Raw genomic sequence first — 15589 nt, forward strand, 5'->3', positions numbered from 1 at the left:
AGCCCTGCTGGCTTTGGGACAGTATGGGGGTGGGGGTGGGGGCAGATGAGGCCAGATCTGCCCTCCCCAGGACTCGGTCTTCAATCCCAGAATGGCCCAGGACCCTCAGTGACTGGCCCAAGGTCAGTCTCACAGCCAGGAAGGCCTTGAAGCTTCCTGCCTCCTCTGCCCCCCACCTCCTACCCCCTAACCCCAATGCAGGGACCCTGAAGGAAGAGTGGGATGGGGGTTGGAGGATTTTATTCATCTATCATGGCCTTTTCAGGGTCACACTGAGAGAGAAGTGGTCGACCTTTGGAGGTTCCAACATCCTCATTCACATAGGAAGAGATGGGGAGGCCAAGTCCAAGGCCACACAGTAGTAACAAGAGGTAGTTGAAGCAGGAGAACCTGGGCAAAGGCCAGTTTTCCCTCTTCCCTTTATCTCACTGGCATGCCACCACTCTGTGCCCCCAGGGCACTACCTCTCACCCCTTCGGCACTGGCCAGCTCCCTAAGACTTCTGCGGATCTGCTCTGGTGAGTCTCCACACTGGGAATCCCAGTTCAGTTGAAATCACAAGTTAGCCCGTCTCAAAGATATTCTCCTTTTATCCTCATAACAACCCTAGAAGGTAGGAATGATTGCTATTCTCATTATGCAGATGAGGGAACTGAGGTACAGAGAGGTTGGGACTTGCCCAGGGTCACACAGCATCTGAGGGTAGATTTGAACTCGGGTTTTCCTGACTCCAATAGCTCTATGCCAGTCAACTGTCTTCCTGTTCCTCATCCCCGTCCCCTGCATAAACCTGACAAGAGCAGGAGAAAGAATCAGGAGGTGCTGCTTGCCTTCCCGTGGAGCTGCACACAGGCATGAAGACCAGAAACTGACCAAGAACCGAGTCCTGACAGGAGTCTGAATCCTGGGTTCAAGGCCTGTCTGTCGTTTACCTCCCATGTGTCCTAAGACAGGTCCCTTCCATCTCTGGACCTGAGGGTCCTTCTCTGTAAAATGGGCCTGTTAGACTCTACGATCTCTGGGATCACTTCCCAAGGTCCCAAGAACAGGCTAGAGGACCCCAAAGGGAGGGCAGCATAGCCAGGAGATCAGGGGTGGGGGGGTAGGCCAGTCCCATAGTTCTATTAAAGCTGTGGCCTCCCAGTGAGGAAACGTCCCTCATCACCCAGACAGGTCAAGAATAGGCATGGCCCCTCCTCTCCCAGCTGGCCATTGAGGAGTCTTCATGAACTGTATCACAGCCTCAAGGGTACTCCCTGGCACACAGTGGGTGTTCAGTATTGGCTGACACTGAGCATCCAAGGCATTAGGACTGGGAGAAATGTGGAGTGTGGAGGGGCAGTCAGAAGGGAGACTGGGAGGTCTGGGAGCCCCCTCTAAAAGGAGAGGAGGGGCAGTTAGAGGGGAAAAGGCCAGGCTCCTCCTCTAAAAGGGAGTAGTGGAGGGGGAGAGGGCCAGGCGCCCCCTCCAAAGGCAGGCAGGTTGGGGGTGGGAGTTTGAAGGAGCCAGCACTCTTAGCAAGTACTTACAGATGTGTGCAAATTCCACTGTGGTGGGTGTCAGGGTCTTCCATAGGTGCCCCGAGGAGGAACAAGCTCTGGCCAGCCACTTGGCTGCCATTTTGCTCACAGAGGAGGTAGAAGAGTCCGCAGAAGTGTGGTGTTCCATGCATGCATGTGTGTGTCATGTGGGACAGTAGCATGTACCCATTTGTCTGCCATACTTTCCCAGCACATACATTCACATACTTCGGAGAGAACAGAGTGTGACATAAACAAGACCCAAAATAGGCTTTTCAAAACATGAATGACAGGACCCAAGGCGTCCGCCTCAAATTCAACCTACTTTAAACTCCCCACTAAGCCACTGACAGATGTTCTCTAGGCATGGGTGTCTCTTTACACGTGTTAGCCTCCCCCACAAACTGCCCTGTGAGGCAGTTCTGGGGCCCAGAGGGGAGGTTCCACAAATGGGTGCCCTAGTCAGGTCATCTGAATCAAGCCCTTATTTGACAGATGAGAAAAGTGAGGCCACAATTGTCTGCATGCCATTTCCCCCATGAGACTGTGAACTCCCTGGGGGCAGAAACTGCCTGGCACACAGTTCCTGGTGCTTGCGGAAGGCTCGCCTGGACCTGGCTCCAGGTCACCAGGTGGAGTCACACCAGAACCTATACTGTTCTCTGCTTCCTGGGATGAGGATCCAGGCCATCATCACCAACCTGGGGACCTAGAAAGTCCCTCAAGGCAGGGAACAGAAGCATCTCCCAGGCTACTTTGGGTGTGGCCCTGCAGACCGTGCCATTCCTGGGGACATCAGTCCTCAAGGCTCCTATAGGATGTCAGAGCTGGTGGGCCCCGGGCGGCCAGCTAGCACAGCATCTCTGCTCTTTACTCACAAAGCTCCTGTGAGGGTGAATCGCTTCCCCAACCCATTCTAGAGGGGTCATAGCCCTGGGCCAAAAGGGCCAGTAGTCACCTGTTTACAACCAGGAGAATGGGAGGATGGAAGCATGTCAAAGGTGTGGAGGGTAAGGAGGGCACCAGTAGTCCCGATGGAGAACTAGCTCAGCAGCTAGTTCAACTTGGCAGGGGCTGTCTGCACCCCTCACCAAACAAGGGGCTTGGTTCTTTCGGGCCTCTTGCCCAGACTAAGAGGGGCTGGGCTCCAGGGGAGGGGGCTTCTCTCCAGAGTGGGCAGCAGATGACAGATTGAGTTATCTAATCAGATAAGCAGCAGGTTTAAAAGCAAACAAGCAGGACCAGCTCCCACATCTCACACACCCCAGGAATAAAGGTGACCCTGGTACCAAGTGAAAGCAGTCACCCCCCTACATCCCAGAGCCGCCACAGGTCACATGTCTATCCCACCCACAGTTGCTATTATGGGGCAAAGGCTTCACACAGTGAGTAGGCAAGGTTGGCAAAGCCCTGGCATCCGTCAGTTTACCTGATCCTGTGAGACGGACAATTATTGATATTAGCATGCCCATGCTGCAGATAGAGAAACTGAGCAGCAGAGTAGGGGCAGGTGAGGTGGGCACGGGTCAGGGCAGAACCATAAGGTGGGGCAGGGACAGGTGAAGTGCACACAGGCCCAGCAGGGGCAGGGGGGAGCAGAGGCTCACAAAGGATGCTTTTGGAAGCCAGCTTCTATAAGCTGCCATATTTCTAATATCTGCAGCATCTACTTCAGGAAAAATCAGGTTGTACCATCAGGTCAAAGGTCTTTGTCAACAGAATAAGCAGGAGGTGTCCTTCCCAGCCTTGGCTCAGGAAACAGAAGCCTTGTCCCAGTTGGACCCAAGGGCAACCTCAAAAAGCCCCAGAAGAACAATGCGGGGATAAGGGGATGAGAAGGGTCAGGAAGAGGGGGAGGGCAGGGAAGAAGGGAGGAGGGAGGAGGAGACGAGAGGGATATTACACACCAGGAGCCAGAGGGGTGGACTCCCCACCTCGAATCTCCCTCCCTCCTCCAAATGGGATCACAGACCTAAAGCCAGAAGGGGCCTCAGAGGTCACCAAGTCCCACACATTCATTTTACAGAGGAGGAAACTCCAAAGCCAAGGGCTCTGCCCATCATGCCACCTGCCAGCTCCCTAGCTGGGAAAGTGTCTTTGTGTCAGCATCCCCATTTCACAGATGACAATCCTGAGGCTCAGAATGCCTTGTCCTGGGTCCTCCAGCAGTAGCAGAGAAGCCAGAAAAGCTGGCTTCCAGCCCAGGGCTCCTTTCTCCCAGGGTTCCTTCCTCCCAGAGCTCCTTCCGTGGGCAGGCGTAGCTGCCTTTCTCAGCATTAAACATTTATTGACTTCCCAGGGCATGTGAGTCATGCCAGCAGCCTCAGAGGTAGCAGGCGTGGTTCCTGGAAGCTGAAGTCTGGCCCAAGACACGATGACCACCAAGCCCAGGCCAAGGGGCCACACTCATCTGACAGGAAAGCCCTGGCAGAGGGGGTCAGCTGCAGTCAGCATGGCCCAGCTCAGATCCTCCCTTCAGAGAAAAGCCATCCCTGTCTGAGATTCCCTTCCATCCGATCAGCATCTTGTATCAGCAGTTCACTGGTCACCAGGCCCTCTTCCCCCATTAGACTGTGGGCCCCTTGGAGGCAGGGACCAAGCTTTTGCCTCTCTGTATCCCCAGCACTGAGCATGTGTCTGGCACACAGTAGGTGTTTAATCAATGCTTACTGACTGTGATCATTCCCTCCAACTACTGGGCTGGGTTGGGTCAGGTGACACCCCAGCACCTTAACCCTGAGATACAAAGAAACACTGCCACTAGGCTGAGGGGTCCCAAGACACTGAGGACGCACCAATCTCCCCCCTTATGTTTTCCTTCATCTGATCCAGTGACCAGGCTGGAAGGGCTGGGAGGGCTGGGAGGGACAAAGTGAGCGTTGGGTGTGTATGACCCTCCAAGATCCCCAAGCATGTACACACGCGCGCACACACATACATACACACGTGCACACACATGCACACGCACATGCACACACATACATGCACACATACACACACGCACGCACACACACACGGCTCACTGCCCCAGCATGGGCCCTGTCACTATCCCTCTCCTCTAGAAATCTCAAAGGGTTTTCACCACACGGCCTCCCCCAGGGGGTGACACAATGCAAGGCTCCTTCTGACCTTTCAGGAAGCCCCTCCCCACCAAACACCATCAGGGCATTAAAGAAGCTTTGTAAGCACCTATTTGGAGTCTGTCTGGGAAACGTCTCCTTCATGAAAGGGACCCTCCTGTTGCCCCTAAACCAGACACACTGGTTCGGGAGGTAATGAGCTCCCCATCTCCAGAGGTTTTCCATTTTTCTTCATCTCCCTAGTGAGGGGTTGAGCTAAGAGAGATGGGTCAAAAGGAAAGCATTTAGCTCATTCCATGGAGCCCAGCTTAGGAATGGATGGATAATACAGACAACAGATACAGCAGGGTTGGCTGTTTCTTCATCCCCATCATCACCACCAGCAAGCATTGATTAAGCACCTACTGTGTGCCAGGCACTAGGGATACAGAGGAAGGCCAAAACACAGTCCCTGCCCTCCCAGAGTCCAATAGGAACCCTGGACCTTTGAGCAAGGCTTCCCAGAGCTCACCTGGAGCAGGTGTGGGTTTGGGAATGTGTGACTGAGCCATATTCTCCACATCGCCAAGAATGGTAGTGGAAGCCCATTGGGGGACAGCCCAGGCCAGCTTGATCTGATCTCTCTGCTGAGGATCCATTTGAGACCATCGTTTTCCTTAGCAGAATGTGTGGGGAAAGGCGGAAAGGGGAGGCATTCTTTGCTTACATCCATGGGCAGCATACAGTTAGAGCATACATATCTGCATCTTTCCCCTGCTGGCATTATTGTAACAGAGTGGGGAGAAAGGGAACTGGGTGGGGGGGGGGGGGGCGGGGCGGGGAGGCTAAGAGGCACAGCTTTGAGACCATCAGACCCTCTGGCTGTGCTGTTAATGTTCTCCAACGTAGGCCTCAGGGACTAATCACAAGTCCCCACCAGAGGACCTGAATGCCTATGTGTACATTCCCCACAGCGGTAAAACAGGATGACAGAGAAAGTCACCGCTCCATGGAGGGATGGTTCACAGGTTCTCCTCAGAGGAGAAGAAAACAGATAGGTTTCAGCGTGGACCCAAAGGCAACAGGAAGCATCATATCTTAGGAAACTCAGTCACCTGGATCTACTGGGCTCAAAGACCACAGTCAAGCCAGAGCACATACATCAATGCTCAGGAGGATTCATGCAAAGACAGGAATGAGGCAGGAGGGTGAAAATGAGGCAGGAGATTTGTCATGAGGCTAAAAAGGCAGGAAGTCTAGTTAGGAGCCTTGTGAATCTATTATCCAACAGTAAATGACTGGTTATTGATGAGGAAGTCATTTCATAATTCACTACTGTCTATCACAGACCAGCTGGAGGAAAGGTCAAAGTCAACACCAAAGAAGAAGCCAGGATAAAACAGAGAGGTTCCAAGGCAGATAAAACAGCTCCAACCCGACCTGCTCAAAGAAACTTCCCACTGCAGAAAAAGGAAAAGGGACAAAGGAAAAGACATGCACATGGACTATGGCTAATTCTTACAGCTATTTAACAGCTGTTCAATAATCACCCCAATGAGGAGGACAAGAAAGCAGTCGGTAAATGGTGTATCTCGTTGCTAGATAGAGGAACATGGTAGCTGAGGGCAGGACAAGTTTAGAACATAAAGTTATGGAAAACAGGACACAGAAAATGACCAAAAACTACAATTAGCTTCACCTCACAAGACAGGCAAGAGCGGCTTGCAGAAAGCTTGACATGAGGCCCGAGGATGACCAGAAAAAGGCAAGAACATTTATGGGTGACACAGAAGAACCACAAACATGTGACAGATGGAACAGCACTGTCAGCATCTCCATAACCCAGTGTTCTCATCCTTCGTGGAGGATCTGGGTTCAGTAACTCAGGCCTCAGCATGCTCTATGAGGAAGAGGCCTCAAAGGTGACCAAGTCTCATTGACGCTGGACAAGCAACCCCATAAGGGACAGAAAAGCCTCTGAGGCCCCAGGAAAGGGGAGCCTCTGCCTTCCTAAAGCGTCCGGCCTACTGGGGGAAAGCTCAAATTGTTATCTTTGTAACTCCACCCTCTGTTCCCTGGGCCAAGCAGACAGCACACACGAACACTTCCGTGTGATGGCCCTTTGATCACCAGAAGACAGCAAGACCTCTGGGTCACAGAACACAGAGAAGGTCTCTTGTCCAGACAACAAAATTCAGGGGTGGGTTAGATGTTTGGAAAAGAATAGAAGGTGGAAACAAAAAGTGCTAATAAAATTATTCTTTAAAATAAGTACAAATAAAAGATGTCATCCCCTGTCATCCAGGGAAGCGATGCCCAGGAAAGATGGTGGATGGACTATGGCCAGTAGTGGGGCTTTTCCAGGGCCTTGAGGAAGGGTGGAAGACAAACTATACCAAACAAGAACACATAACCTAGCTTCCCTCACCCTTCAATCCAGCCCAGTTGACCAGGACACTCACTTCATCTCCAGTCTCCATGTCTTTGCCCCAGCTGTGCCCCATGCCTGGAGTGCATTCCCTCCTCATTTGTGCCTCAAAGAATCCCCCTCTTCCTTCTGTTCTATTCCAAGCCCTTTCTGCTCTCCCTCCCCAGGGATCTTTCATTGATTCTGTATATCTGTAGATAGGTCAGTTGTTGTTCCCCCCCTTAGAGGGTAGGGATAGTTTCATCCTTTGTCTGGTATCCCCAGCACCTCCCACAGAACCTGGGAAGTGACTTGGCATTCCTTTCTTTTTCCTTCCTTACCTCCAGGACTGCCCCTTCTCTGTCCCACTCATAGAGGGCAGGGGTTGTTTCATTTTTGTCTCTGTACACACTAGGTGCTTAATTCATGCTTGTCAGACTGGATTGGAGGCTATGTCATGTAGCTCTCTAGTCATAGCCATACAGAAAACTCTGCAGCACTGGAAGATCATTTATTGCTGGCCTCTCGACCCAATTAAAGAAAAGGGCTAAGTTTTTCCTCTACCTTGATAACTCCTCTGGAGGGAGTTTTTCTCAGCCTGAGAAGAAGGGAAACAGTAAAGGCTGGCAGGGTACTTTCCCCACTCTCAACAATCTGTCTCTAAACTCATTCACCTGGGCCCAAGCCCCATATGCCTACCCTAGTTACAACCTTGCACACGTGCTGTGGAGAGCACATTTCAAGTTCCCTCGGACACTCACAGGGCCAGAAGCCTGTCCAGACTTTAAAGGGATTAGGCCTTAAGCCAAATTTACCATTTATGGGCCATGACGTGTTGGGGGTATTCAGAACAGCCCTGCCATAGGGGAGCAGAAGGAGCACACAATCCAGAGACCTTCGGGGGCCAGGAAGGCGAGCCTCAGTGCTGCTCCCCTGCTTCCATGTCACGGGCCCCAGGACACTCTGAGACAAGCCTCTCTCCAAGCACTGGGGTTCAAGTTGTCCAGACGAAGCAGAGTTAAATTGTTCTGTTAATTCTTCCTCAAGGCTAATCTTTCCAATAGATCTAGGCTGGAACATTCAGGAAAGTTTTTCTTCAATGGATTTGCCCTGGGGCTCCCATCCTTGCTTCAGTGACAGAGCAGAGATGACTCCTGACAAGTGGGTGTCCCCCTCCCATCCATCTATCCATCCCTCCATCCCTCCCTCTCTTCTCCGCTTCTAACATTACCCTAAATCTGGGCCTAGGAGATTAACCCGTCCTGCCTACTCCAGCTCAGAACATCCATCACCCAAAGACATCAGAAAAGAATAAGAGGAATCTGAACTCCCCCTTTCCCTCCCCCTCAGACTCTCCAGCCAAACAACCCAACAGCCAAGCAGCCACCAACACAGAATGGTCAGGGAGAGGCCACACATAAGGAGGAGCCTATGCAGCTCCGCACAGTGGACAGTGCCCTAGAAATGGAATGAGGAACAGCCGAGTTCAAATCCTGCCTCAGACACTGAATTAGCGATATGACCCTGAGCAAGTCATTTCACCTCTGCCTGACTCAGTTTCCTCATCTCTACAGGAGATCGAGTCTGTAAAGGGCAATGCCAACCTTTGAGCACTATATAAGTGCTGCTGTTATCAGTAATGAGAGCAGGGCCCGCTCTTACTTTTCCTTGTATGCCCAGAGCTTAGCACAGTGCCTGCAACACAGCACACACACAAGTGTTTGTGGAACCCCAAGCAGGAGGCCCTGAGGTTTGAGTCCCACAGACCATAAGTAACTGTGACCACAGGCAGGCATTCACAGCCTCCACGGCCTAGGCCAGAGGATCGCTATGTCTGTGCCCACCCAGGCTGGGAAGAGAAGTCAGCGCTGCTCCCAAGGTCCACAAGACACCCAGAGCAGGGCCCCTGTGACCTGCTAACACCTGACATCTCTGTCAGGCCTAGGATCACAGAACAGTTTTACTTCCACCCCCATGGGCTTGCTGGTTAATGTACCCAAGGGTGACTGACCGAGTGGTCTGACAGCAGCCCCCAGGGGTGTCTGCAGGCTTTATCAGTGGGGATCTGACCTGCACAGCCAGGCCTGGGGAAAGTCTCCCCTCCTGCCCACTTTCCTGCCCCAGAACGCTAACACTGGCAGCAGGGTGGGTAGCACTTTCTCTCTCAGCCCACGAGGTCTGGGCCATTTGCAGCCTCTTTGGCTGTGGGCACACAGAGAGACTCCCCACACTGTTGGTTAGGTTCTTGTGGGTGGTAGGAAATCAATTTTAGGTTAAATAAGGGAGAAGACTGAGTCACTCTCTCCAGCTCAGTTGGAATTGGAGAGTGGGAAGGGACCTCAGCCATCTGAAGTCCAAAGACGTCCCAACAGGTAGGAGACCTCCAAGGAGAGGGCACCCAGCCCCTCCTGGGGTGACCCATTGCTCTCTGGGATAGCATCCAGGTGACAACGGCCTACTTACCAGTCTGCCCCACCCCTGCTACCAGGACTCCAGGGTCTGCCCTCTCTCTGGGGCCAAAGAGAACAAGCTGTTCAGGATCCCCCGAGAGAGTCCTTCCTCTACTTAAAGACTCACTGCACCAGCCCCACCCTCCCCCACCACCAGTGGCCTGCTAAACCTCCCTCCAGTTCCCCCAACACATGTGGACACACGTGTGCATCAGCACAACCAGCGGCTCACAGCCAGATATTAAAAAATAAAGCCAAGGAAAAACCAGCCTTGTGCTTTCCCCAGCATCTTGTCCTGTGCTGGGGCTGGGGGCTCCCCGGGGGGTGGGGGCTGTTCACCTCACCGACCCTCTCAGGGGCTCTGGTCAGTGGCTGCAGCCTGTCTTTAGCCTGCGCTCTGCATCTGGTGGAGCCGTGACCACCACCTAGCTCAGGCTAAGCACACAATCCCAGTACTCCCATAATGGCAGAGCCAGAGCCCTCCCCACTCCTCAGAAGAGCCGCTCACCTGTTCTCCAACAGAGTCATGCACACAACTTCTCGAACACCGGGGTTGTTGGCCTTTTCAATGGAACAGCCCTGCAGGTTCCAGGTGGCCAGCCTCAGCACGGGCCAGCCATCCCGGGTCCCACCAAAAGCCTCAATGGATGGCCGTGTAGAGATGAGCTGGGTCGGGCCCCCGGGGGGGAAGTCAAGGTCCTCGCTTTGGAGGCTCAGGGACGTGGGGCTAGGGTGGGGCTTGGCGGTGAAATTCAAACCCCCATTGGTGTGTGTGGAGGGAGGCCGGGACCGCTCCGCGAACACTTGGGACCGGATCTTGTCCAGGAAGCTGGAGTTAATGCCGTCCAGCCTGATGAGGTCCTCCACACTCTTGAACGGCCCGTGCTCTTGGCGGTAGTCCACTATGCCCAAAGCCACCTTCTCGGACACCCCTCGCAGGCTCATGAGCTGGGCCGGGGTGGCGGTGTTGATGTTCACCTTTGCCGTGGGGGGTGCCGTGGCCAGGTGGTACTGCTGGGGTTCCGAGTAGGGGTCGCGCCGCAGGGAGCTGGGCGAGTGCTGGGCCGAGCTGCCCTTGCTGCTCACGCAGATCTCGAACTTGACCTGCTCCAGCTTGGTGGCCCCCACGCCGCTCACCAGGGCCAGGTCCTCCACCTTCTTAAAGCCGCCGATGTACTCTCGGTACTCCACGATGCTGCGGGCCACCGGCCGGGTGACCCCGGGCAGCGTCATCAGCTCCTCCTCGGTGGCCGTGTTGATGTTGAGGCGTTCCTGGTTCACCAGGATGTTGCTGAAGTTACAGGCGGCACTGAACTTGCGGCTGTGAGAAAGGTCTGAGGGGTCCCTCGGGATGGAGCGGTGGCAACCCAGGTTACCTCCCATGGTGGGCCCCGGGAAGCAGGCACACCTTCCGCTTCGGTGGGGAGACGCTGGAGGGCACCTAGGAAGGGTAGAGTGAAACACTGAGGCAAAAGAAGGGGCTCAAGAACCCAAAGACCCGGCAGGGCTGAGAGCGTGGCCTGAGGAAGGAGCAGGAACCATCACCCACCCGAGGGGTGGAGAGGAGAGGCTTTTCTTTGGGCCCTGGGCTGCCCGAAAGGTCAATAAAGAAGCCCTTATCAGGAGCCTGCCAGGGACTGCCAATCCATCGCCCCCAAGCCCTGGGCCAGAAATGGCAGCAGACCGGGGGAGACCCCCTCCCTTGAGGAGCCCCCAGAAGGACAGGGGAGAAGGGTCAGCCCCAGGGGGGCTAAGGCATAGGGACACAGGTGCACCCCACATATACACGCGCAGGCACTCAGGTCCAATACACAAGGATGTAAACAGCCGCCCAGAACACTCAAGGAGTGACACACAGGGATGTGCCGGAGCCATACCCACCCGAGCCCAGAGACACCCACAGGTAGAACCACTCCCACAGACTCCCCCAGGCAAACATGCACACGGGGCGGACACACAAGCGCATACAAACAAGCTCACGAGCGCCCAGGACACGGACCCCCAGACACACCGACACTCTTACAGACATACAGACCCTCACAAACAAGGACACGAGGGGCCCCGCCGCCCCCCATCACTTCCAGGCGCACACTCCTCTCTCCCCGCCTCCACTCTCCGTCCTGGGCCGGCCCCCTCCCCCAGTCCCGCCGGCCCAACTCGGCACTGAGCCCCCTCCCCCTCCGCCCCGCCCGGGACACCCACCGCTCGGGCCGCCACGGCACTAACCCAGTCGTAGCCCGAGTACAGCCGCCTCTCAGTTGAGCTCCCCGTGCCTGCCGCCGTGCTTGCCCCGCTCAGCCTCGGCAGCAGCAAAGTCCGGCGGCCGACCGGGCTCCTGCCTCCCTCTCCTCCTCCTCCTCCTCCTCCTCCTCCTCCTCCTCCTCCTCCCCCGGCTCCCGCCTCCCCCTGCTCCTCGTGCTCTCCCTCCTCCCCTGCTCTCCCCCTCCCCCGCCTCCTCCTCGCTCGGGCGCCCGGAGTCCCCGGAGCCCCCGCAGAGGCGTCCGGCGCCGGGAGCCCGCGGCCAGCCCTGCTCCCGCCTGCGTCACAGCCCGGCCCAGTCCTGGCCCCGCCGCCGGCCCCGCCGCCCCGCCCCCGCCGCGCCTCCGAGCTCCGGAGGGGCGGGGTCACGGTCACGGTCACAGTCACGGTCACGTCCTGAGCGGGTAGCGCGTGCCCGGCCGCCCACGCCTGGCCGAGGGGCGCCCTCCTCCTCCCGGAGAGCCCGGCGCTGGGCTCTTCTGCCGGACCAGGGGCGGGGGGCGAGGAGGGGCCCGGCGCTGGGCAACAACCTTCCCCCTCCCACCCCCAGCCCCAGCCAAGCCTTTGGGCCAGGCCGAGGTCCCGAGCTGGGAGGGGTCCCTGCTGCCCTTCCTCCTCCCCTCCCCATTCTTTGCCCCCCTTCCTGTCTCCCCCTCCCCTTGTCCTGCCCCTCCTCCTCCCCTACCTCAGAGGCATCCAGTCTGAACCCCTTCTTTTACACAGGAGAAACGAAGCTCCGGAACATCGAGACTCACTCAAAGTGCCACAACTCTCCAGTGCCCCATGCAGCATCTGAGCCCGTGTCCCGGCTCCGCCACCTCCACTTGAGACATCAGAGTAAGACAGACGAGCTGGACATTTCTAAAGAACTGAAAGTTTCTCTTCCTTCCCAAGTTCTACGTCCAGACAGCACAGCTTCCGTGTCATCTCCCATGTCCAGGCCTTTGCCCCAGCAGGTCCCTAAGCCTGGAATGTATTTTCTCTCCACCTCCACTTCAGTTTCCTTAGCTTTTTTCAAAGGTCATTCTGTCTCAAGTTCGGAAATTGTTTGATGTCTAATTTTTATGACTCAACAACCCGGGAGCAGATAAGCTCTGTGAGGGCAGGCCAGCCTCCTTTTGGACTCAGAGCCCCAGGGCCCAGCATAGCTTCTCACCTGTAGTGGACATTCCGACAATACTTGTTGACTGAATCAATGAAAAAAATGGGAGGCGTCCTCCATGCGCCTGGGGAGACTTCCCAGGGGGATGGGGGCCTTCAGAGCAGCAGACTCCAGCGGGGAGTGTGGAGGAGCTCCCAACAGGTGAAACCAAGACCTTGCTCACACACTCCTGAACCTTAGACCCCCCCACCCCACGTCCAGCCTGGGAATCTAGTGGGAAGGGTCCAGCCTAGGACTGATGGTCAGTGTCCTCGGGGGGCAGGTGCCCACAGACACCCATCTCCCTCCCCGAGCTGATTCCACACTTCAGGACCCCTCTGGAGCTGGTCCTGCCCTGGCTGAGGCTAGGGAGCCCTGTTGTACAGTGGCCAGAGCATAGCAGGTGCTTCATAAATGTTTACTGAATGACTGGAGATGAGACTGTGCATCTCCTCTCTGGTAATACATGTAGATAGTAATAATATCGTCAATAATGATTAGCATTTATTAACAGGTTTGCAAAGTACTTTATCGCATTTGATCCTCACTACAACTCTGTTAGGTGTTTTACAGATGAGAAAAATTTTCCAGGTCAACTGTGGTAAGATATGAACTCGGGTCTCCCTCCCAAGTCCAGCACTACCCACTGCGCCACCTGGCTGCTAAGTGCATATTAGCAGGCGCTCCCCCTCCTCTCCTCCGGTTACTTTTTTTAACTACATTTTTTTTCAATTTATAAAGTCGCTTTCCACTTCTCCCCCTGCCAAACCCCACCCAAAGGAAAAAGACAGACTAAACCCTTGTACCAAACATGTACAGTTAAGCCAGATGAATTCCTGCCTTGGCCGTGTGCAGAAAGAGAGAGAGAGGTCTCCATCTATGCTCCCTCTGAGGAGGTGGGCAGCATGGCTCAGCCCAAGGCCTCTGGAATAGTGTGTTTATGTGTGGGAGGGTGTTATTGTGGGAAGCAGAGTTTGGGGTCTTTCAAAGTTGTTTGCAACATTGTTGTTACTGTGTAACTGATTTCCTGGTCCTGCTCACTTAGCTCTGCATCAGTTCAGGCAGGCCCTCCCCTGTCTCTTTGGAAACATTATTTTCTCTTTTTTCACAATGCAATAATATTTTATCCCACCTCATTCATTGACCATCACTTGTTGAGCCATTTCCCCACAGATGCTGCCTTTCCCTCACCCCCTACCCCCGGTTTCCAGTTTTTTCTATTGAAAAAAGTATGAGATCAGTATTTATGAACAGACGAAGACAAGAGATCTTTGGTCTCTTTGGGACGTAGACTTAGGAGCCATGGGCTGGGCCAAAGGACACACGCAGTTTAATGACATTTGGGGCACCACTCCACGTTGCTTTCCAAAACAGCCAGGCCAACTGTTTGTTTTTTCCAGACAGCACGACCAACCTTGCACCTAGATTCTTGTTAGCAGGGACTTCCAGTGATGATGCCAGACCCCTCAGGGAATCCTGAGCCCTGAGCTGGACTTCAGGGAAGGAAGGCCCTGAGGTAGGCATGCCTTGGGTCTAAATCATGCGCAGAAGAAGACAGGCAGATATTTGACGTGCACATCGAATGAGATTATCTGGGTATAGCGCTTTTCAGACCTTTAAATGATATGCATTATTTGCTACTGTTACGATTATTACATATGTCAAAATCAGTTCTTTGTAGAGTATAAAACAACCCTATTTCCTGCTAAAAAGGCAGAGGCTGGCACAGAAAGAAAAATGAATGAAAAGCAGAGCTCACCGCTCCCTTCCAGAGGCAGCCCAGCCCACTTTCAGATTGCTTTGGAGAACAGAAGTCTTATCTTGCAATCAGAAGCAGTGGCAAGGCTTTCTTTTCTTCCGATTCCTGGTGGCTGGTTTCTTTGGAAAGCTGTATACACTGTCCAAATGTAATGCTTCTTATTGACTCTCTAGCTTCATCTTCAGAGCTAACCAAGCAAGTCTAGAGGCATCCATCTCCCTTCTCAAATTATCTTGTAGTCACTTCTCTTGGTAATAGCCTCCTAACTGGCTTCCTTGCCTCCAATGATTGCCCTCTCCAGTCTGGCCTCCCTACAGCAGCCAAAGGGATTTTCCTTGGACTGTTGGCTTCCTAAGGACCCTGTTTGGCATTTAAAGCTGGTTACAACCTAGCCCAATCGGCCTTACTGTTCCTCACACACAAGACACCATCTCCTCTCTCCACACCTTTGCTCAGGCCATCCACTGTTTCTACATTTTGGAATCTCTCATTCCCTTCAAAATGTAGCTAAGATGTAGCCAGCCAAGCCCCAGAGGTCTTCCTTTACCTCTGTATTCCCAGGGCCTAGGATGGTGCCTGGGACAGAGAAGTTAATAACTTTGTTGAATTGAATTAAACCAAACTGAAATCTCTCCTTGCCTTCCTTCAGGATGCAGCTCAGGGACACTACCTCCAGGTAACCTTCCCAGTGCATCTGTGCCAGCCCACCTTTCCCGGATGCCTGGAACTTGCAACACAAATCTTCATGGCTAAGATCATATTCTCTTGAAGAGCAGACTCTAGACCCAGAATTCAAACACACCTCCCCTACTGTGGCAACAGGCACCTCAGGTGTGCCCTCGGGGAGCTCACCATTGAAGCCATAAAAGCAGAACTCCAGTTGGAAGAGGAGGGGGACCCAGAAAGAGCAGACTAAGAGGAAAACATGGGGAATGGAGTTGTTCAGAGGAGAAGGTATTTGCCATCCCTTCAGTGCAAGGGATTCAGGAAGAAG

The 15589-nt window shown here is 54.2% G+C and overlaps 1 protein-coding gene across 2 annotated transcripts in view; it reads right to left on the reverse strand.

Moving 5' to 3' along the window:
• The window catches only part of EEPD1 (endonuclease/exonuclease/phosphatase family domain containing 1), a 73087-nt gene extending 61284 nt beyond the window's left edge, over positions 1-11803 (reverse strand). The window contains exons 1-2 of one of the 2 annotated variants that reach the window (XM_072599146.1): positions 11663-11803; positions 9945-10877 (exon numbers count right to left, since the gene is read on the reverse strand). In XM_072599146.1, coding sequence (XP_072455247.1) covers positions 9945-10819 — 875 coding nt within the window. In that variant the 5' untranslated portion in view covers positions 10820-10877; positions 11663-11803. Of the gene's footprint in view, positions 1-9944; positions 10878-11638 lie in introns of both variants that reach the window. The other variant, XM_072599145.1, reaches the window with a different exon arrangement.
• Positions 11804-15589: the final 3786 nt, after the last annotated feature.

The sequence above is a fragment of the Notamacropus eugenii genome, chromosome 3, assembly GCF_028372415.1.
Source record: "Notamacropus eugenii isolate mMacEug1 chromosome 3, mMacEug1.pri_v2, whole genome shotgun sequence".
In the NCBI taxonomy this organism is placed as follows: Eukaryota; Metazoa; Chordata; class Mammalia; order Diprotodontia; family Macropodidae; genus Notamacropus; species Notamacropus eugenii.